Source organism: Myodes glareolus, chromosome 5 (genome assembly GCF_982192425.1).
Source record: "Myodes glareolus chromosome 5, mMyoGla1.1, whole genome shotgun sequence".
NCBI lineage: Eukaryota > Metazoa > Chordata > Mammalia > Rodentia > Cricetidae > Myodes > Myodes glareolus.
The window spans coordinates 71014564-71038840 of record NC_142030.1 but is presented as its reverse complement, the minus strand read 5'-3'; the positions used below and the strand labels follow the sequence as shown (position 1 = coordinate 71038840).

The following is a 24277-nucleotide window of genomic DNA, read 5'->3' as shown; positions in this document are numbered from 1 at the left end:
AGTTACTGCATAGTCTCCACACAGTTAGTACATAGTCTCCACACAGTTAGTACATAGTCTCCACACAGTTAGTACATAGTCTCCACACAGTTACTACATAGTCTCCACACAGTTACTGCATAGTCTCCACACAGTTACTGCATAGTCTCCACAGTTACTGCATAGTCTCCACACAGTTACTACATAGTCTCCACACAGTTACTACATAGTCTCCACACAGTACATAGTCTCCACATAGTTACTACACAGTAACCACACAGTTACTACACAGTCTCCACAGTTATTACGTAGTATTCACATAATTAGTACATAGTCTCCACACAGTTACTGCATAGTCTCTACACATCCTGTCTTCAAACTTTTCTTATTTGACCTAATTACTGGAAGAAAAAGCAACACCAAATAGCAATGAACAAGTCAATAGAGACTCCAGCCAAGCAACGCATCTTAGCTGGGTAACAAGGCTAATACACTTTTCACTTCTAACAGTTCATGTTGATTTATGACACCCATTATGTGGCCATTCTCCTTGGCAAAAAAAACTTCATCCTACATCCTCACATGAAGCCCATCACATCAGTAAGTTTCCGGGACCTAGATTTCTTGGGAGCTTCCATGTTTTCAGCTATCTTCTTAATTTAGTAAGAAAATCCAACAGTAAAACCATAAAACCGTGAATGTTCTGCAAAGGTGATTCCATGGCTCACAAACTCACACTCACCCAGAACAGAAATGAACCTGCTAAGGTCAATGCAACCTGAACCTGTGAGGCGGCAGTGCCACTGTTCTGGACAGAGTCGACAGTTCTGACTTCTGCACTGAGTATCTGTACTGAGACTCCATACAAAGATGTCTGCTCTCACAGTTGCCTACATTTTAGCCATTTAAAAAGTCAATTTCTTATGCAATTTAAAGCCTTCCAAAGAAGTTATAATAAATTTAAAAGTGTCTAAAAAGCAAACAAACCAGAAATGAAATGATCAGTGTTCTTTGGCTTACTTTCAAATGTGCAATGAGTTTAAGTGTTTTCTATTGAGAACTGAAAATTAAATATTTGTTGAAAACTAATGTAAAAATTTTAAGTTAATAACTTCTATTGGGTTCCTTAGAAATCTATAAATTTGAAGGCTTTAAAGTTGAAAAAAATCTAAAAAAGTTGCAATCTGTGATATATGTAAATATAATTTTGTTCTAAACTAGTATATTCTAATACTTTAAGATAAATTATTCCAATTTCAAAGTGAAAGAGAAAGAGTATGCAGAGCTGTAACATTAGAGTGAGGGCAAACCTACAATGAAAAGCATGCACGGGAGGGGATGGCATGCACAGGTCAGCTGGGGCACTGCGTCTGAACCCCGCAGCATGCTACAGCTTACCGCTCTGCAAGCCTTCGTGCCTCTTCTGCCAACAGCGTCATGTTGTTTGGTTCCCCTGTAGACTCTGGCTGAGTGATTGACTGACGAGGAAATAAAACATGGATTTTCAAAAGACTGAATTGTCTAAATTCAATAAAGCAAGTATTAACACTAATTATTGTGAATTCTTTTTCTGTTTGCTTGTTTTGCTTTGTTTTTTGAGACAGGGTTTCTCTGTAGCTTTAGAACCTGTCCTGGAACTAGCTCTTGTAGACCAGGCTGGCCTTGAACTCACAGAGATCCACCTGCCTCTGCCTCCTGTGTGCTGGGATTAAAGGTGTGTGCCACCACTGCTTGACTTAATTTTTGTTAATTCTTATGCAAAATATTTTTTTTTCTTTAGTTCTTATCAGCACCTCTGGTTTGAAACTATTTCTATTTTGAGTGCTGCAGAAGAGGGAAGTGAGAGAAAAAACCTAGACATCCCTCTGCTTCTATCCAGGTCCTTCTGTTTTGTGACAATTGTTGAGGTTAGAACCTGGGATGACCCTCTCAAGCTCCTGTGTTGGAAAGCCTGGTTCCCAGCTGGTGTTTAGGGGCAGCTATGGAAGCTTACTTAGGAGGTGGGTCACTGGGATAGGCTTTTAGGGGAATAGCCTGTTCCGCTTCTGTCCCATTGGCTTCTGGATCTGGCTGCTGTGTGAGCAGACACCACACGCTTCTGCCACTACCAACAGCTGTCCTTTGCCCATGCTGAGGAACTACGAGCCAAGTAGCCCCCTCCTGTTTTAAGCTGTTTCTGCTAGCTTTGCCAGAACCGCTTCAGTGACGATGAGCAGCATGGCTCTCCTGCTTCAGGGAGCCAGGTAGGAGGATGAAGACACATTTGCGGCAGATTCTCAGTGGAGTAGAATGACCTCCTACAAGTTTCCCAACAACCCACCCTACCCACCGGAACTTCAGAGTCACTCACCACATTGGCAGCAGCCATTTTTGCTTTCTCGAGCTCCCTGGAGGCAATCTCAATCAGCTGCTCTGTACTCTCCACACGGGACCGTGCTTGTTCAGCCAAGATCCCGGTCTCTTCTATAGTATTCCGGATATTCTGCAGTCGGCTAATTTGGCTGTGTAGACTGCTATTCACCCTCTGAAGGCGATCCATCAAATTCTGATCTACATCTGAAAGGCATTGCAGACAGACAGCCTGTAAATGACCATCACGTCACCCATGTGAAGCTGGGGCGCTCTGTGTCTTCATTATCACAACAGCATCTTCCCCAACCCCCAGCAGAGGTGACGGCTCCACTGTACCCTGGCATGCATGCACGACTCCCAACCTCACTGTCTGTCCCAGGGGACTTCTCCCTTTCCTGTCCATCACTGGGTCTACAATCTTACACAAAAGTCAGCAAAGCAGAGACAACCAAGCATGCAGATGGATGAAGGAAAGGAAAATGGATCTTCATACTATGTCAGATTTAATCACAACTGCATAACATTGAAGTGTTGTCAGCCCTAAAGCCTGACACATTACAAATTAACAAGTACACTTGAAGCAGATGCCAGGTGTGATGATGGACGCTTTTAATTCCAGCATCCAGGAAGCTGAAGCAGATGGCTCTCTGTGTTCCTGGCCAGTCTAGTCTACATGGAATGGAGGGATACTACATAAAACCCTGACTACTCAAAATCAATCAAACAGAACAACACTAACGTATGGCAAACACAACTTCTTTGCATTTTAAACTAGGTAAACTTTTTGCTCCTCCCCATTCCACCTCTGTCCCAGCACACGTATGCAATTTTCAACTGGATCTCTGCTTCAACGGAGTCCCTCAAACTGCACTTTATTATTCCATTGAACTTAAACCTCATGCTTGGGTCCCAATAAATCAAATGATAATTATAAACCTGTGCAAATATAAAGGCTGCCAGTATTAAATTCTCGTATGTCAGGAGGTTTTATTAACATGCAAACATTCAAATTCTATTTAAAATCGACCAGTTCTTGGAACAGAAGAGAGCCTGGAAATACACCCACACATCTGCAGCCAGCTAGCTCTCAGAAGACTTTAAATACACACCAGGAAAAGGAGAGAGAGTTGGGTCAATAAATGGGACTGGAAAAGCAGACTAGCACACAAAGGATGAAGCTGTACCTTTCTTTAACCCTCCCAGTTATAAACACCACTAAACACTTGAATAGAAAGCCTAAAATAATGAAATTACTGAAAGAAAACAAAAATGCTTCAGGACTCTAGAACTGGCAAGGATTTCTTGGACAAGGCCCCAAAAACACAGGAAATAAAAGCAAAACTAGACAAATGCAATTACATCAAACTGAAAGGCTGCACAGCAAAGGAAGCCACCAAGAGCGTGGAGACAGCCAAGTTGGAGGGACAGGAAGTACAAGCTGCGCACCTGGCAGCCCTAAGAACTTAAAAACTCATTACCGAAAAGGGGAAAAAGTTAACAAATGGGCAGCACACATAAACAGATATTTCTCAAAAGAAGACACACAAATGACACACAGGTAGCTGGAAAAATGTTTAACACTGTCAATCATCGGGAAATTCGATCAAAACTTCAATGAGAGACCACGTCACCTCAGTCAGTACGGCTACTACCAGAGAGACTGTAGCGAACACGTGCTGGTTGAGGGCACAGAGAAGGGCTCTGTCAGGAACGGGAGTCAGTGCAGCCATCTTGGAAAACACTCAGCACTAACCAACCTGATCCAGTAATCCCAATCCCACATGCAAGGGGATGTCAAGAAGACACCTGCAACCCCATCACTGAGACACTCTTCTCAGTAGCCAAGCAGTCAAAACAACAAATGGGTCTACCAATCACTGATTCGTGAAACGGTCCATAAACACAAAGAGACGGTGTGACTGTGAGAAGGAACGAAATCCTACCATCTGCAACCACATAGATGGAGGACGATAATTCGTGAGCGAAATACACACACAGAGCAAAGAGGGCCACTGGACCTCACCCAGATGTGGAAGCGTAAAACAGCTGACGGGAACAAAAGAGTGTGAGTGTGTGAGCATGCAGCAGAAGGCAGGGGAGGGGGAGGGTGGGCAGTGGGCAGAGCCTTAGAGAGCTCTAAGAAGTCCTGATGCGCTGCTGAATAGTGAGCGGGCAACCAGGAAAATCAGCGCTAAAAAAGCTGGAAGAAAGGGTTTTGAAAGTTTTCACCATGAAGAAATAATAAATGTTTGAGAAGTAGATATTTAACCTGATTTAAGCTCTGTGTGATGCATATATGTACCCACTCCAAAACATTAATACTCTATGACTATGTATAATTTTTATGTTCAGTGTATTACTTAAAAATAAGGAAGGCTGAGAGCCACTGCTTTAGACTCTGAGGAGCCAACAGCCACGTCTCGCTGTCCAGTTCTCGATGGCACCAGAGCAGACAACAGACACTAACTGCTCACGTCAGCCGTCCTGCAATTCCTGTGTCTACCTGTCGGCCCTGAACCGTCCATGCCATCTTCTTTCAGATCTGCAGATTAGGTTGGGTTCCACTACAAGGGAGTCCTTACAGTACAAAGGTTTTCTCACTCCTGGCTAGTCTGAACCTACGCAGGGAAGGCCAGCTGGGAACTCCACAGCTGAGGAACCGCAGAAAGACAATTCTACCCCAGTCTATGGGAGGCTCCTAGGGCTGGAGGAAGCAACAAACCACTGTGCAGCCAGCTTGCCCGTGGTGCTGGGAAGTATGGTGAAGTTTCCGGCCAGCAGACTGTCTACGTGGGCACAGGAAAATACGTGGTTACTGTGGCAGAGGACATGGTCAGCAGCTCGGCCATACCAAGTAGCGTAGAATGATAGTGCCCAGGCTTGCTGCCCTTCTTTGGCCCTGGGCCTACTCTTGTACATTGGTGGTACTGGCCAAGAGCTTGCTGTCAGGCTGTGGTTAGCCTAACTGGCATGTCAGAATATAACCAACCCTATAAGGTAGAGTACACCAAATAATGTGAGAATCTGTTGTTCTAATAGAGCATGTCAGTGGAAACCACAATGCCAAAGTGGTTGACACAACGAACATCCTAAATGGGAGGGTGGTCCATTCTTCCTAGGCAGCGTGTACCACTTAAAATGACATCAACAAACACCCCCAAACAAATACGCAGATGCATCTAACATTATAATAAGCCACCAACATCTCCTTTTTAATTTCTAAAAAATAATCTCACATGAAACAAATTGTGGACTTTCATTAAAAAAAAGAAATCAAACAAATTTGCCAAAACAAAATATGTCCAGATACTTCCTTCCCTGTTTCAATAATTATATAAAATTAAAACTCTATACATTAGCGATATTTACATGAAGAAAAAAAGCAATCTATTTAGTTTCTGATCTAAATTTTTAGACAGGCAGACTTCTCCATGTAACTCCAAAGTGAATATATATATTTATAAACTCAGAGTTGATCACTGCTGCCCCATGCATGGTAACTTTAATGAACATTTACTATGTGCCTCTGGGAACACACTTGTCCCATGACACACAGGGGACTCCGCCTGATGGTGAGCATCCTGCAGACAGGAACAGCTTTGCCCACCTTCCCACTACTGGGGCCGAGCTCAACACCAGGCTTACTATAGGCGCTCAACCACTGTAAAAAGTTTAGAAAAAAAGCTTAATTCAGAGTAAGAATTAAAACCAAAAATTTAAAGTGATCCGAAAAGCAAGTATTTGATTTAAAATAATATTTCAACTTTAAAGCTTTTAAAAACAATTTTCTTTGAAAGTCAGCAGAATGTTTTAAAATATCTATCCTTGAAGTTTGAGGCTGATCTCCTTTCTCTCTTCCATCTTGTCATAGCACATGCAGAAGACCTTAGGATAGGCGTGGTACATACGATGTGCACTAGTATGTAATGCTAACACATAGCGTGCTAAACAGACAAACGTTTTCACACACAGGCACTGATTTCTAAGATTTCTTTTTTACAAATACCAAGTGTTGCATGTTCAGTAGCTAGTTGTTCAACCAATGCTTGAAGACCATGTTTTTTGTTTTGTTTTGCTTTTTTGTTCTCATAGTCACAGTGAAGAAAATAAAGCCATACACCAACTAAATTCTCACCCACTAGAACAGTGGGAGATTAAAATAAAAAAAGTGTTCCTCAGAAGTTGTAGCTGGGAAACAAACATCCTAAAAATGCTTGACTTTAATGATAGTTTAAACTTCAGACTCTTTGTATGTAAAGGAACAGATTCATAAAATACTTCAAACCTGAACAACCAATAGTTTTGATATAGTGGGAAGTTATCCCTGTTTATTTCATCTTAAAGCATTAAGACTATAGGTCATTTTTGAAATGTTGCCTTTAAAATAAAATAACTTACAGCCAGGCAGGCAGTTCTTGCCCGTAATTCTAGCACTTAGGAGGCTGAGGACAGCCGCATGTTTGAGACCAGCTTGAACGTACATACTGAGTGCCAGGTCAGCTTGAGCTACAGCGAGACTCTGTCTAAAATAAAACTTAAAAAGCAAAAACATATTCTGCAAGTAGTTTAAAAACTGAGAACTTTATAAAAACCATATTAATTGTAAACTAGAAACGAATCAGTCGTTCAGCATGATCATGTATACCTTTGACCTCCTGAGCCTCACGGAGGAGGTCTATGACCTCTCTCTCTGCCTCCTTCAGTCTGTCCTCAAAGGCTTGATCTGTCACCGTCTCGTCCCCAGTGCCGAGGTTTGCTATGAGGCTCTCTAACTCCTGGAGTTTCACTCGATGCTCAGCAACCTGAGGAGGACAAGAGAACTTGGCGTGGGTGCTGCAGGGGTCACGGGGAGCTCCGGAAGTGGGAGGACTGTGCCCTCACACACGCCTGCTCACACAGGCAGCACAGGCAGAAGTCGAAGGACTGTGACCCCACACACGCCTGCTCACACAGACAGCAGAGACAGAAGTGGCTTGTCTTTTCCGCTGGCTTCCAAAGCAAACTCTTAGAACCACTCTCTCCCTGCACACACAGTCTACTAAGGGTTCTCCAGCTCCCCCCGAGCACCTGAGAGCTCTGCCAGGCCTCTCAAACTGAACCCAGAACCTGTCCTCCCTGGGGATTCCCAGTAAACAGCATCTCCAGCAACATAAAGTGAAAACCTCAAGGTCCAAGGCCCTTTCTTGAGTCTTCTTTTTCCCTACCCTGCTCTCTCACCCCACCTATTTACCCCACCCACTCAAAGGCTCTCCCTTATCCTGTCCCTGGTGACCACTCCTCCTGTGGTAGTCAGGACACTCCTCTGAAAGTACAAATGGACCGCTGGACACTTCCGTCATATTTGGAAATAATTCCTAAAGTCCTCACTTATTGTCAACACAGTCCTATAGAACCTGCCACCAACCAAGTTCCTCCGCAGGGCAGGATCCAGAAGCTCCCGGGGTCCACGCCTTGCCCAGCATTCCTCCTCACATGGCTCCCTCTCCTCACCCTCGGCTTTCACTTCCCAAGAGTTTCCTTGCAGAGGCCTTTCCCAGTTCCCATAGATGGTATCCATCCCTACTCTTTCAGCCTCTCATCTCGGGGTTCTCTCATGTACGCAGTTCTGGTCACTTCCCCCTAACTAGAAAGTATGCCTCTGAGAAGAGAGACCAGAACAAATGTGTTCACCATTTTTCTTTCTGGAGCCTAGAGTATACTGAGTGTCCACTTGGTGTCCTCTGAATAGATGAGAAATGAATGAATGAATGAATGAATGAATGCACTACTGCCAGCTTACCTTATCCTTCACCAGCCGGTAACAAGCTGGACACTCCTGGCAGCCAGGCCAAGAGCGATTGTAGAAATAGTTCTCTTCACATTGGTCACAGCGATTTCCCACAAAGCCTTCCCTGCATTCACAGCGGCCATCGTCTTTACACTGGAGTGAAAGTGACCCTTCGTGATGACAGTCACAAGCTACAGAACAAGAAGACAATTAAGACAATTCTCATCTGAACTCGTTGTAACATCATTCTAAGCACTTAGAAAAATTCATTTATGAGATCTTAAATAGGTAAGTCCATTGAGCAGAGAAGACAGACATTTTAAGTTGTAAATTAAAATGAGCACCCTTTTGGGCACACTTTTTGTGTGTGGTGTATGTGTTCATCTGTGCACACACATGCATGTGCCCACAGAGGCCAGGGGTCACCACTGGGTATCTATCTTCCTCTATCACTTTCTGCCTTACTTCTGTCATTTGGTTTTTGAGACAGGGTCTCATTATGTAGCCTTGGCTGGCCTGGAACTCACTATGTAGACCAGGCTGGCTTCCAGCTCACAAGAGATCTGTCTACCTTTGCTTCCCGAATGCTGGGATTAAAGGTGTGTGCCACTGTGCCTAGTTCCCAACAACAGGGAAGACTGGCTCGCTAATGAGCTCCAGGGATCTACCTGCTCCAGCACTGCAAGTACAGATGCACAGCTACCTTTTTATGTGGGTGCTGGGGATCTTAACTCAGTTCCCTTGTTTGTATGGCAAGCACTTTATCCACTGAGCCATCTCCCTACCCTTGGGACATAGTCATTACAGAATTACCAGAATGGTAGAGAATGTGCTTCTGAGAAGTGGAGGAAAGGGAAGTGAGGCGAGCCTGGGCTACTTAGGGAAGGGGGAAAAAAAAACTGTGTGTGTGTGTGTGTGTGTGTGTACATACTCAGACACATACATATGGTGATTATTAAACTAAGTAGTGTTCTTTTTCATACGCTTTAGGAATTCCTCTCTACTTTCATCTTTCCACAGCTTAAATTTCTCTAAGAAATAAGAAACCCCAAATGCTAACACTTCTCTTGCATTATTTTTCAGTTTGCTTTCTCACTTTGTTCACTGAGCTGAGTCAATGACTTATGCTGCATTCCACAGGAGAAACGAAGGAATTCAGAAAACAAGAACCCAAACTGTTCTGATTTCCAGGCAAGTGTTTATGCCAAGGAGAAGCAGATGTTTATATCCAGCCAAACCAAAAAGGCCCCACGGGTGGAGAGTAAGCACAGTGAGTCAACAAATACTGAACAGAACCCATTACTGTTCCCTTATCTGCAATGATAATGTGATCAATAAACAAGTTTCATGAGGCAGAGTAGGCAAGCTCAGGGCTCAGGAGGTTTTTTTTTTCTTTAGAAAACAAGATTGCAAAGAGAAGTATAAAAAACTCACAAAAGGTGACATTAACAAGGTGGTCACAAAGGAAACAGAAAAGCCCTTGACTTCCAGCATCTTATAATATCCACAGAATAATCTCCACGATGGCCACACAGGCTATGGGGTTCTCTCTGTGTTTAGAGCGTTAGTTGGAATTGGAAGACATGGCCTGCAAGCCACCACTGATGGCCACACAGGCTATGGGGGTTCTCTCTGTGCTTATGGCATTAACTGGCTATCGGTTCTTTCTGTATTTACAGCATTAGCCGGAGTTGGGGGATACTCCAACTCAAGCACTGCAAGTCACCATTCTTACGTTTGCAGCCTTCAGGGCCAAATCCGAAGTGGTTGGTCTCACAACGCTCACAGTGCTGACCAGTGATGCCAGGCTGGCACTCACACTGACCAGTGCGGATGTCACACTGCCCATTGGTGGAACCCAAAGCATGGCAGTCACACCTGAAAAGAAACACAAGACATTTCTAAGGTAAGAAAAGCAAACTGTAAGCAACATTCTCTATCAAAGGCAGGGTGTTAAGGACTGTTAGGTAGAACGTTAAGTCCCTAAGGTTCTAGTCCTTTCTGTGAGTGCTGCTCAGGGCTCTTTGTCAAGCCTCACTTGCACCAGGATGCTCCATTCTGAAACCCTACCAGCACTGACCAAGAACTGGACAGAGATTCCCAGGCCACAGTCCTGCCGAGTCTGTCCCCCTCTGTCCTCTCAGGCGGTGCTTTTCCTATGTAAGGCCCTCAAAACAATTCCTGAACAACATCAAGTCAGCCACTAACTGTGACCTGAGAAACTGTACTTCTTATGGTACAGACAGAAAAGGTCACTTCTCCCCTCTCCAAAGGCTCCGAAGTCTCACCTCTCACAGCCTTGACCACTCTGCAGGTTGTAGAAGCCAGGGTCGCAGGCGCCACAGTCCCGGCCCGACACATGAGGCAGACACTCGCACTGCCCGGTCACGGGGTTACAGTTGCTCTGTTGCTGCATGGTACCATAGGGATTGCAGGCGCAGGCTGGGGGTAGGGGGAAGACAGAGAAAACACAGATGCAAATCACAAGGGACAACAGCACAGGTCTTTAGGCCTGTGTTGTCAGGTACAGGAGCCGCCCAGTCACATACAGTGTGTCTGGGTAATCTGGACAGATGTGCCATCAATTGAAACACACGCTGGCTTTGTTAATTTCCAGTAGGAAAAGAATACCTATCTCATTAACAGTTTTCAACTAATTATCAGCTGAAGCAATAAAATAGTGGTTATATTAGGTTAAATGAAATATATTAAAATGAATTCTCCTGTTTCTTTCACTTTTTTAATGCGGTATTTAGTGATCTTAAGTTGTGCAAGTGGTTTACACCGCATTTTCACAGGCCAGTACTGCAGTTGCGCAAACTTCTGTCTGTACTGAAAGAGACACACGGCGAATTTGCACATCGAGGTATATGTGTGCCTGAATCTGGTGGTGGCTGACCTTTGCATTTGTCTGAAGGATCGGGAGCCAGGGGATTGCCGAAAAACCCTTCTTTGCACCGGTCGCAGTAGAAGCCAGCGGTGTTGTAGATGCACTTCAGACATTCTCCTGTCAGGCGGTTGCAGTTGCCAACAGCATTGGGGTCTATGTTGTCGTTACACTGACATGGACGGCACAGTCTCACGGGCCCATTGCTGCCCAGAGGGTCTCCAAAGTAGCCGTCATCACAGAGCTCACATCTCTTGCCTGGGAACGAGAGAATCAGAGGTTAAGGAAGAAAGGCCTGAGGCATTCCTGCTGTGAATCACCAACAAGGACATACTGTCTAGTCTGGCCATGGTATACAAGGGCCTGGCTACATACACACTGGCTCAACAGTAGCGTGCCAGTCCAGAAGGAAACGCCAGCTTTACAGGAGCCGTTCATTTAGGAGAAAGCAACACTAGAGTGCTACACAGTTTTCTGAATTCATATTTCCTCATAGAAAGCCTTATCAAGAGACCCAGGCTGTGGCCCTAACACTGGGCCAGATCAGTGGAGTGGCCTTGACATACTCATTCAGTAGGATGGTCCCTGGTTTGTCTACTTCATTTCAAATTCTCTGACAACCAAGATCACATGTTAAAATTCTTGGTAAATGAGACAGGCTCAGGATTTACCAGCCTCTATATTCCCAACAAAGAGCACATCTACACAGGCTTTGGCTGAACTTGGGAAAGACGAAGCACTACTTTTGATGCTTTTAGTTTTCCAAACAACAGGGTGAGCAGGGTCTTTCTTATCTTCTAAAAGTCATACACCATCCCTAGCTGAGCACTGCAAAAGATACGGGAGGTGAGGTAGGACAGAAAACAGAATGCAGAACGCAGGAGACTAGGAATGAGGGACCCTCTGGCCCTGCTGCGGGCAGCACCAGGCTCCCTCAGAGCCATCTCCACGTGAGCACAAGGGCAGCATTCCAGCCATGCTGATAATGCACTTACTCCACACATGACCTATACTTCAAAAGCTTGAAAACTTGCTCATAGCAAACTACAACAGAGACACAAGGTAGCCTGCCTTTCACTTTAAAGTTTAGGATCACATTTCAAATCCTGTACTCCTTATACAGCTTTGAGTGGGTGATACACTGTTTCAGCCCTGGCTTTGTCTTTCTGCCCCTCACAGCAGAGACAAGGGAAGCCAGGAAGGGGTTGTGACCAACTTTGAAATACCGAAAGAATGATTTAAAGAAATAATTTTAAAACTGTTATTTCACATTAACAATTCCAGACAAGCCTACGCTAAAGGCCAGTTTGGGTTCTCACACTGTGAGAGATGACAGTATTGTGATAGTTCTATTTGGAGTCCCAAAGCCTGGGTTGCAGCCGCAGCCCACCTGTGTCTCACCACACAGCCCTGGATGTGGCCCTCACTGTTTCTACACCTTTCTCCCTCCCAGGTTGTGAGGACAGCTGAGGCAGGCCGTGCAAACGCCGACATCTCTACAGAACACTGAAGCGGGTATGAGCAGGGCACACTCACCGGCCGTGCCAGTTGGACAGTGCGTGCAGACCACTTCCTTTGTCTTGGGAACAACGGCACAACTTGAGCCACCAGGGCAGGGACAAGGCTGGCAGTCAGAGGAGGTGCCCAGGGTTGAATCTCCATAGTATCCGTCACTACACTTCTCACAGTGAGGGCCATCTGTATTGTCTCTGCAGTTACAGACACCTATTTTGGAAACAAATCAAGGTAAGTCATTAGGTACGTGACATGTTAATCAATGGGTGCCACTACTAATAGCCAAAGGACCCTCGGGTTCAGCAGTGCCTCAGGGCCTTCTCACCTGTCTCGGGGTCACAGGTCTCACTGTGTCCGTTGCAGGTACAGAGCACACATGGGCTGTAAGGTCCAAGACTCGGAGTTTCTCTTCTGTAGCCTGAGAGGCACATCTCACAGAACTGCCCTCCATACCCCACAGGACAGGTGCAGGACTCCACCCAAGTTGCAGGGACTCCGGGCCCAGGACGAGCACTTGCCAAGGTGACGTCATCCAAATATCCAGCACCTGATTGTGGTGTGGGAAAGAGAACCACTGAAGTGCTTTCCAGGGTCCAAATGCTTATGAAGAGCCAGCAACGTGTAAGAGTCAGACCCAAGAGTCCAGACAAAACTGACCATGACCTGATGTCATTAACCAGAAATGATAACCAGAAAATAGCATTTAAGACAACCAGGTGGTACAGGATGCTAAGCACACGGAGGAGAGGTATGGCAAACTTATAGACACACACATACACAGACTATATAGCTCTGACATATATTCAATAACCCCAAAGCCGTTATGTCAGAGTGCGCTTCCATTCCCATAAGGACAACTAAGGCTTATACTGAGTTAGACGATGGTCCATCTGATCTAGCAGAACCAGTGGCAATGTTCTAAGGGTATAAACATGGGCTTTGGAGATACTATCATGTTTCCCTTTAATTCTATTCTACTGGAGTCCTTCACAGTCTTTTGCTTAAAGTACATTCCTTCCATGTCATGGAGCATTACTTTCTGTTTATATAATTCACGTGGAAACTGACCACCTAGGCCAAAGGATACTTAGAGTACTGGCTTGAACGTAGCTTTTAATATGCTTCTGGTTTTTGCCAGTCAGATCATGAGTTATGATGTGCTTCTGATATCTAAACATTCTTACAGCTCCCTGGCCTAAAAATACTCTTCTTTCAATCTTGCTCCTACTCCTAAATGATAATTCATCTCTTTTTCTCTCTTGCAGCCAAACTTCAAGAGAATATTCTTTATTTTACTGTCCTTCATTCAAAATTACCTTTCAGGGAGTCCAGCGATCTTCCTCTGAGCCACTCAGTTTCACCACAGAGTCAAACCCAGTGGCTTCTCAATCCCCACCTAAAACCTGGTGGTGGTCTTGTCCTCAATCTCCAATTATTTTCTTCTCCAAATTCTTTTCCTCCCTTGGCCTCAGGGCACAGTCCTCAACTGTGTTTCTAGGATCCCATTCCCTTTCTTTGTTTTCTGCCATATTTCTAAGTTTAAAAGTAAATATCCAAAATGTAGACACAATCTACATTTGTAATTCAAACTTCTTCCAAGGGCTCAGATCCACATTAGTAATTACTCATAAGACATTTTTATATGGACATTCATGCAGAAAGCTCAAAAACAAGCAAACCCAAGACATCCAAGCTGCAACCTTTACATTACCAAAGGGGGGAAAGTCCTCATTAGTAAATGCTTAAAGACATATTTTTAAACTTTTATATAAAATTAAAGCAAATGTTCACTGGCTAGTATATGATTTCTCATAATTTAGCCAATAGTTCAAATCACTTGATAATTACATGGCAGTAAATAAAAAGAAATGAAGATTAAGCAAGCTGAACCAGACTTTAAGAAAATCTACATATAATGGAATTTCAATTAGTTTATTAATTATAAAGTAATACTGTCACTGAATATTCTCCAGATCCTTGATGATGGTTTTAATGTGCATTTTAATACACAGGTGATAACAGTCTGGATCAGTGTGAACATATCAGAACAGGACCTTTTCCTTACCATAAGTCTTCCTACCTCACCATCTTAATTATTCCTAAACGGTATCACAACTTACTCCTCTCACTGTACGTGCCCCGGATCTTGATAGAGGTCAAGTTGTTTAGGAGCTTCTGAAATTCAAAGGGGGAGAGAGTGGGCCTCCAAGGGTAATCTGTTGCTTCATGGAGCCTGGAGAGAAAGAAAGGGCACATAACCTCTATAAGAAGAGTCTGCAAGGAGGCTGCTCTGCTCAGTGACGCCACTGCAGGTAACACTGACACGCTAACCAAATAAAGGAGTGCATTTCCAATTTCTCAGACAACTAGAGAAGAGAAGATAAAGGAAGGCCCATCTCAATAACCCAGAAGGGTTTTTTTTTACAGAGAATTTTGATATGTAACCTATGCTGGCCTTAAGCTCTTGGCAATCCCCTTAACTCAACCTCCAATGGTCTAGGACAACAGGTATTAGCCACTACCTCTAGCCCAGAAGTTTTTCTTTAACACACACCTTGAGGCCAGATCAACTCAGATAAAACAAACAAGAAAACCCCACTTTTTCTTTCTCCGCTGTCAGGTCTGAGTTGACAGAGAGCACTGTCTCACCTGAAGATGTACTTCACAGCAGTCTCGCTAGGATAGGAATTGCCCTGGGCGATCAAGGGTACGGAAACTCTCAAGCCAGCTCCCTCAAGCACGAGATCTTCTGCAGAGAGGCGAGTATCCCGTCTGTCCACTCGGAAGGAGAAGGAGAGGTTCTGCCCATAACTCAGAACCTGGTTACCCAGGAACTTGGCTGAAAGGCAGACATCAGGCTGAGTCAGAATGTGAGACCATGACAAAGAGAAGCACCCAGGCATCCACGTTGCCTTCCGGCCTCACTTACCAGGGGCGATGAAGTACCTAGGGAAGTAACTGTCCGAGATCACGGCTATGTCTTGCCTATCTGAGGACCACTCAAGAGATGCCTCCGAGCCATCTCTCTGTTCCACACGCCACCCATCCTCATCTGCAGGTAGAGAATGAAGACACAGGCATGTTTACATGACAAGCATCCTATATGCAGACCCACAAAATATGACACTGCACCTTATATAGAGAAAATCATCAATAAAAAATTTTGACTCCAGACCTATATATATGCTATCCCCGAAAGATACCTTTTGCTGTATTTTTAATGAAACATTTGTAGTCAACTGCTTACTACAGGCAGTGCTCTAAAACCATATGTATGTTTTCATTACAGGGCCACACAAGAAAAAAAATACACATTAAATAACATCAAACATTCCTAGTATCAACCCCCCCCCCCAAGTTACTGATTCAAAAACTACCCATGTAGCACTGGTCTCTGAGCTCCAGGGGCCCGAGAGTTGAATAAGGGCTGAATTACCAATTTGAAAGGTGGAGGAGATGTCGTAAACACTGTAGCCAGCAGCATTTGTGCACACAGAGGAATGCCCGAAGCAGAAGCAGGGTGTGCAGCCCTTAGGATTAGATGATTCCAGATTAAAAAATCCAGGCTTGCATCTGAAAGAGATGAAGGCAGCAGCATCAGTCACCGTTTTCACCCGGAATCTGACACCTTGAGAACAACAGTTGGAGAAAGATGGAGCTACCTCTCACAGCTGAAGCCTTCGACGTTGTCTTTGCAGACACATCTTCCTGTTTCGACATTACATTCATCCGTGCTGCCGGACGGGTTACAGGAGCACGGCCTGCTCGGCGGGAACGGAACACAACAATGAAAGGAAGAGTGAGGAAAGGGACCCACTTTTGGAGCCAACAGCTTTACGTAAAGGACAGAGTGAACTCCTGTTACTTTTATATTTGGTTTCAGAGGAGAATAGTCATCGCCCATGAGACCTAACACTGCACAGTAACTTAACCCACTAAAAGCTCTGTACTCTCCAAACCCCAGGGGCATCACCATGGTAGTCTTGAAGCTTGCTGGCCATCCCTGCTGGGAAAGTGTGTTCCCACTTTCCTGCATAGACTCAGGACCAGTCTCTGGTTCTAAAAACATTACCTGCATCCTGCCTCGGTGAGGGAATGGAATCCAGGCTGGCAACGGTCACACTTGTCACCCATCACTCCTGGCTTGCAGCTGCATCTGCCGTAACTGTCACACTGTGTGCTGAGAGAACCTAAGATTCAACGAGTTCACGTTCAATTCCACATCTGGACAGATGGGGACGTAAAATCAGTGTCAAAAGAAACACGAGCAGAAGCTAAAAGCAATGCCTGATGGCCAATATGTAATCTCTAGATGCTCAGAGAAAACAAGGACCAAATTCCAAACGAGAGCTCTCTGTGAATCATAGCTTCATAAGCCATAAGAGTTTAGTTTTTTACCTCACTCTCGAACAAAACAGTCCCCAGGGATACACTGTGTACAAAAGTACAAATTCTCATCTAGAATTTCACTATACATCAGCACAAACAACAAAATATTAGCCTAATTAAAAAAAAACAAGCACAAGCGACCAAATACTGTGTGTCTCTAGACACACACTAACATGCTGGACACAGCTCAGCCCTCTGAGGAGATTAGACTAAACAAAATCATTAACAAGGGGAAGCCTCCCTCAGGCAAAGTTCAGATGGTCTATGACCCAGCTGCTAATTATTTACAGAACTACTACTTCTTTTATACACATAGAAAATTATCTGAAAGTTCAACTTCGTCATAGTGAAGGAGAGGCGTGGAAGCAAGATGAGGCATTAGAAGGCTAGAACAGCATGCATTCTGCCGCCCTTAACTGCACACATGCATACTGCCGCCCTTAACTGCACACATGCATTCTGCCGCCCTTAACTGCACACATGCATGCTGCCGCCCTTAACTGCACACATGCATGCTGCCGCCCTTAACTGCACACATGCATGCTGCCGCCCTTAACTGCGCACATGCATACTGCTGCCCTTAACTGCGCACATGCATACTGCTGCCCTTAACTGCACACATGCATACTGCCGCCCTTAACTGTGCACATGCATACTGCTGCCCTTAACTGCACACATGCATACTGCAGCCCTTAACTGCACACATGCACACTGCCACCCTTAACTGTGCACATACACACTGCCGCCCTTAACTGCGCACATACACACTGCCGCCCTTAACTGTGCACATGCTCAGGATGCCAAGCTCTTTTCTGGGTTCGGGGGACTCCTGTGCCATTTTACTGCATCCAGTGGAATGGCTCCTTCCTGTTACTCACCAACAGGACTGCAGTGGCATGGAGAGCAGGCTTCGGTGTTCCCAAGGCGGAAGAAGTTCTCCCGGCACCTCTCACACTTGGCACCATCGGTGTTATCCCGGCAGTTGGTACAGTGGCCACCATGTCCAGTTGAACGGTATAGCTCAGGGTCAAAGTAGCATTCTTGGGATCGGCCATTGCAGTCACAGGCTATAGGTCAAAACATGCACGTTATATCAGATGTGTATACCTTTAAAAAGAAAATGTACATGTGTATCTGAATGAATGCCATGTGTGTGTGGGGGAATGCCTACAGAGGCCCAAAGAGGTCTCAGACACCCTGGAGCTAGTTGTGAGCCACCCAGTGTGTGCTTTATTGGGAAAGAAACTCTGGAAGAGGATGAGAGTTCTTGACCTCTGAGTCATCACTATGGCCCCCCAAGACCTGCATACCTTTAAGAAAACATTTTAAAAGACCCCAAGAAAATCAAATCACAATTCCCTACATCTCTGTGGCAGGTAATATAGAACAACTACCGGGCACATTGTTTAAAGAAAACCAAGTAGAAAACCAACTTTAGATAGCCTGATCATCACTTACGAGGAAATATCCACCCTTATAGAAAAAGGATAATCATATACATATACTCAGAAAAGAACCTGTCTCCCAGTAGGTGTTAACCCATAAGAGCCGAGTCAAATGATCCATTTTCTAACTGTTTATATAGTGTTGGCTGGTCTTGAAGACATAGAGATCTGCCTGCCGCTGTCTCCCCAGTGCTGGGCTAACAGCTGGGCCACTTTTCTAACACAGGCCCATTTTTCTAACTCTGTGTCCTCTACTTGTAGTAGTCACAGGAAAAACCAGGTACTAATTTATTATGCAGCTTTAACATCTTTTCCTCAAGAATCCAAACACATTAAGACGTTAGCTTTCAAAGGGCCAGATTACTCTATGTAGACTAGGGATCATGAGACATGTAGGTTTAAATGAGCATGCCTGACAAGGGAAGCAGAATTACAGGGCAATTCAGACCCTTCAGATCCATCTGCTGCAGAACCACAGTTCCAACTAGATCATCTATTAAACACAACAATATTTTAAGAATAAGTAACTGGCCGGGCGTGGTGCACAGCACTCAGAAGGCAACTCTATGAGTCTGAGGTCAGCCTGGTCTCCATGGGGAGTTACAGGCCAGAGCTACACAGTGAGATCCTGTCTCCAAAATAAACAAATAAATATTTGTGGTCACAGAGTTCTTATTTCTGTTTATAGTAAAATGATTTTCTCAGACTTAACCTGTCCAAAGCATATGTAAGTTCTTGGTCATCACACAAAAACAAAGTTTTGCTTGGTTTATGAGAGAGCTATCATTTTTTAAAAAACATCTGAATATATATTTTCTTTTTCTGTACAATATAGGTTGCTACAGAATTACAACTGAAAACATTTTTAGAAACTTGAATTGCTGGCCCCGAGACTTGGAGTTTTATTAAGTCATCTTTCAGTGCCTACCCCTTCTCAGGAGCTGTTGTATAGTGCCCTCCCCTTTCACTGACTACTTCTCTTTTTTCCCTGAGCTGCCCTCCATCACCCTGTGGTCAGTCCAGCCTTGCTGAGTAGTGGGCTGGTGCCGAGATCATGAAGCAGAACAATTTCCATGCCCACTCTGCTCCAACCCGAAGTTACAGCATGAGCTGTGCCTCTCTCATTAACAGCTGGATGAGAGAAGACAGCTGGATTGTTCTCTGTCTAGCCCCAGTGTCCTAAATGGTTGGCTATAGTCATGTGACTACTTCACACTGAATGGTTAGTGCTGAGGAGACTATGGAGGGAGGCAAATTCGGTGAGTTCCTTATCAAAGCCCATTAACCACCGTAGCTGCTTCGTGTCCTAGTGGTAAACATTATTTTGGTTGTTATTTCCTGCATAAACCAGAAATATGACATCCATATGCACACAACTTTACAAACGCACGTGTGTTTAGATGACATGTTTTAGGAGTGTTTCATGGCTCTTACACCAGTCCTCATCTTACAACATCCAATTACATTAGCGTGGCGATGGGACTGGAGGAGCTCACTGGATGCTGGGAAAAGCCAGAGGGAGCTGTAAAGTTTGTCAGTAGCTCTGGGATTTGTTGAGAGAAAAGAAAGATGTGCAATAAATTCTGCTCAAGGCAGCTCAACAAAAACAGTCGTAAACAAGCAGGTGGGGCCTTCTCAAGGCGCTACGGTAACTGCTTTACATTCTGAGAGTCCTTTTTCTTACTCCTTTGATTCCCACACTGATGAAAGACATAAGAATACTGTGGTTGCTTTAAAGTTGGTTTGTATTAAGTCTTGGGAAAATCATGACTCTCCTTGAGTTTCCCTCTCAGTCTGTTCAGAACAAGCCATGGCATTATGAAGGCTAAGTGAGTGTTAATTTCTTCATTTTGACCTTTGTTAGGGCACAGGACTTATCCCTCCTTCCAAAGTCATCCAGATTTCCAGGCCGTGGTTGGGTAAGTTCTTTCCACTTTTCTCTTTAGATAAAGGAAAAATGATTTTGCGAATTAACTCACTGTACCTGACACACGCTAACCAAGCTGGCTGCTTACGTGAGTGAGCACGGATGAGGAGTGACTGTGCTCTGTACCCAGAGTCACACCGACTCCATCAGCTGTCAACAGAGCATGGGGGGATGACGTCAGTACTCGATGTATGTACAGACTTTTCTTTATTGTCCCCACTCCCCAATATAGGACAACTATTCACATGGCATTTGCATTGTATGCCATCTGTAACCTGACGATGATGAGTGTGGAAGAGGGGTGCATGGTCACACGCAAACACTACACCATTTTATACAGCGAGCTTGGACATTTATGAACTTTGGTATCTAAGGAAGGCTCTGGAACCCATTTCCCGTGAATACTGAGGGATGGTTGGTTTTAAAAGGCCACAATGATCACAGAGGTCACATTTAAGAGGTGCCACACTGACCCAGTATTTGAATCTATGCAAACTCCTGAGCCTTGGTGACTGTTCCCTAGCCGATGTTCATGAAGGAAACAAAACCATGTGGGTTTATTCACGACCAACTTCCTTCATCCATCACTTCCCACTGGTGAGCGTGTGGTTTAGTCCCCTGCTCCAGCAGTGCCTTTCAGAGTCTCCACCAGTGAGGAAGTCACCCATCCCTTCTTCCAGCGATGACCCTGAAGACAGGGACAGGCTACAGGAGCGGCACTCACGCAGGCATTCGCTGGCGCTCTCGGCGGTCGCCCTCCTCCACGGCCGGTCATTGAAGAAAGGCAGGCACTTCTCACAGTCAACTCCATATGTGTTATGTTTGCAATTGCACACCAGTTTGTCAAATTCATTCTTCACACACTCACTGGCATGTCCGTTACACTTACACCTGGAAAGAGAAGGGGTAGCCAACAACAGGATCACTGTAAGGTCCTAGGAACAACGCAGAGGGAGTGTGTATACAAAAAACCAGAAGCAACCTAAGAATTCTTTGAATTTTACCATTCAAAAGTATAAACTGAGGAACTTCACAAGGATAAGTTGAAACACACACACACACACACTATGGAACATTAACTAGACAGAAGAAAGTCCCTAATATTTTCCAAGAACACCAGCAGGATATTTCCTAATGTCAAGGAAGCAGCAGAAGACGGTGGCTAAGAATTACATAAAGTCTGACACCAGGTCACCTGGATTTGGAACCTTTCCCTGCCACTAACAGTGTGCCTAAATCCCACCTGTAAGACAGACATGATAAAGTCTCTCTCAGAGCCACTGGGAATTGCCCAGTTTCTGCATACAGAACTAAAGAGAACCTAAGTTAAAGCATATGGCAAAAATTCACCCTAATGATTAATGCTTCTCACTGAAGGAAGTGAGACACTGACTTTAACAATGGATTCCCCATAGATGTCCAGTAGACAGATTATTTCCTTGGGCTCTCCAGGGCAGAGGTCGCTGAAGGATCCCCCTAGAGGCAAGTACAGTAATAAGAACCCAAGGAAACTCTCAGAGATGTGAATGTGGCTGGAGCAGAGACATTTCTCTTACTTTGCTTCCTTAAAGAGTGATTCTGTAGCTCCAACTACCACCTAAAAATGCCTGTGCACACTGGAATCATCTTCAATGTGCAGAGATCAGTCCTGGTTTTAGAACCCTGTTCCCATCCTTCTCCAAGGCTCTTGTCCTAAGTGGCTGTACAAACTTAATGTCTCCCTATAACCTAAACTCCACAAGTCTAAGACTAAATGTATCATCTTCTCCAGGTTGGTCCACTTTCTAAATTTAGTGATGGTACCACCGTTCTCCTTATCATTAGACCTTGAGAGCATCTTTGACTAAAGACCTGGTAATTTTCCCTTCACAGCAAAATGCATCCCTTTTGATCTGTCAGCAGCCTAATGTCAGGAGTTTGTTGTTTAATATCCAGATTATACAGCATCAAAGCAGAAATAGAAATTCCACCAACCACACTGCCCTTACCCTGTTAGCACACTGATCCTAAACATTTTGAGTTGATTCTGCAGGCCAGCGTATAGAGTAATGGGCTTCACAACTATGCACCACTTCTTGCTCTCACCAAGCACTCATCTTCCTAACCCAGATTTGATTTATAGCTTCATAGAGATCTCATGGGCAATACAAGGGAAGAAAGTCCATGACCATAACTCCATTTTCTGGCTTATAGTCCTGCAAAGAGATTTTCTTCCCATCAAGTGAAGTTACACTCCCTGAGCTCTGCTGAAATACACCCATCCTCCTGCACTCACTCCAGACACCTCCTACCTGTTATTTAAGACCCACCCAGACGCCACCTGCTCCTCATGACATGTTTGTTTAGAACACATGGGCACACTAGCACAAGTTGAGCAACCCCCACTCCAAGTGCCCGGGAAGGAAAGTTTGTGGTTTCTCTCTCTCTCTCTCTCTCTCTCTCTCTCTCTCTTTCTCTCTTTCTTTTTCTTTTTTTTTCTTCAAAAACAGACTGCTATATCTTGAGAGTGGGACCAAGTCACAACACAAACTTCATGGCCTGAAGGTAATTTTACACAATCCAGGGGACCTGCATGTTGACTTTCCACTTATAATGTCACCTGAGCATCAGGAAATATCAAGTTTTGTGTGTTGGTTAGTTAGTTTTTCTATGAACTTAGCATAAGCATGGGGCATCTGGAAAGAGGGACTCCCAAAATGAGAAAAAGACTCCATCAGATTGACTGGTAGCTGTCTGTGAGGAGGGAGGGCCGAGCCACCACAGGCAGTGCTAGCCCCAGGTGGTCCTAGATCATATAAGAGAGAAAGCTGAGCAAACCATGAAGAACAGCCTAGTAGAGAGCACTCTTCCAGCTAGGCTCAGTTCCTGCCCCAGGCTCCTGCCCTGCTGGAATTCCTGCCCTGACTTCCCTCACTGATAGACTGTGATCTGAGACCTGTAAGATAAATAAACCCCTTTCCTCCCCCAACATGGTGTTTATCACAATAGCAGAAAGCAGACTAGGACATCTTGAGTTTGCTGATTAGGGATGCATTTGAATTTTTCCATATTTACAGATTGCTCTTAACTCATTTGTAAGATCCGAGAAAGTCAAGACTCCTCCCTGAGGCACCAGCTCAGCAGACTCTATTATCAGATTCTGGACTTAAAGGGTCAATGAGTGTGGACTTAACAAGGTTCCAGAACACCCAATTGCTTAGTTTCCAGAATAAGATCTGATAAGAAAAAAATTTCTAAATTGTAGCTTGCCTTTCCAGATCTTCATGGTCTCTAAATGCTAATAAAGTTATAAACAATTCTACATCAAAGTTCCAATCCTTGTTTACCCACCTGCCGCCCACAGCGAAGTCTGAGATTGCGTAATAGTAGGACTTGAGAACTTTGGGGTCGTTAAACACTTCATCTCCAAAAGTGTTCAGGCGATTGAGTGTTACTCTGATGTCAGTAGCAGTTACCCATTCCTGCCAGAAAGGGGAAAATAAATGAATGAATGAATGAATGAATGAACACATAAAGAGAAGTAGAGAGACTAAAGATGAGAAACACATTTGAAAAAATCTTCTACTAAATAGTTCCTATGTTAACACAAATCCTGTTTTGCTAAATCATTGTAATACCAAACTGCTAACTTTAACTCCCTGATATTCTCCCCGTGACTCTTCTGCAGTTACACAGTCACTACACCACTTGGAGTTTCCAAAGGCGAGGACACTGCTGGCTTCTTCCCTGGGAGACGGAAAGGGCTGAACGAAACACACATCTGAAGCCCAGTGACCGGGAGGACCTTCCACTCCTTGCTTCTTCTCAGTCTACAACTGAGATGCAGCCAGGAGTACAAGCTCAGATCACTCTTGTTCTAGCACGTGTGTCCCTACGCACTGCTTCCCATCCAGTTCTGGCTCCTAGGCCTGAATCCCACTGCTGTGGGGCAGGTAGGCCATCAAAGCACAGGTAATCTGTGAGTACTAGGACCCAAACCAGCCAAATGCTGTTAGTTCTGTGTTCGTCAGCATCTT

At 44.6% G+C, this 24277-nt stretch overlaps 1 protein-coding gene across 1 annotated transcript in view; it reads right to left on the bottom strand.

Moving 5' to 3' along the window:
• Positions 1-24277, bottom strand: part of Lamc1 (laminin subunit gamma 1) — a 116136-nt gene that overhangs the window by 12727 nt on the left and 79132 nt on the right. Inside the window, exons 3-20 of the mRNA XM_087906424.1 lie at positions 23592-23722; positions 20986-21152; positions 17768-17956; positions 16573-16690; positions 16163-16261; positions 15937-16073; positions 15430-15552; positions 15150-15339; positions 14621-14733; positions 12826-13047; positions 12522-12710; positions 10998-11243; positions 10387-10540; positions 9834-9976; positions 8111-8289; positions 6977-7133; positions 2330-2535; positions 1378-1457 (exon numbers count right to left, since the gene is read on the bottom strand). Of these exons, the coding sequence (XP_087762550.1) occupies positions 1378-1457; positions 2330-2535; positions 6977-7133; positions 8111-8289; positions 9834-9976; positions 10387-10540; positions 10998-11243; positions 12522-12710; positions 12826-13047; positions 14621-14733; positions 15150-15339; positions 15430-15552; positions 15937-16073; positions 16163-16261; positions 16573-16690; positions 17768-17956; positions 20986-21152; positions 23592-23722 (2843 nt within the window). The remainder of the gene's footprint in view (positions 1-1377; positions 1458-2329; positions 2536-6976; positions 7134-8110; positions 8290-9833; positions 9977-10386; positions 10541-10997; positions 11244-12521; positions 12711-12825; positions 13048-14620; positions 14734-15149; positions 15340-15429; positions 15553-15936; positions 16074-16162; positions 16262-16572; positions 16691-17767; positions 17957-20985; positions 21153-23591; positions 23723-24277) is intronic.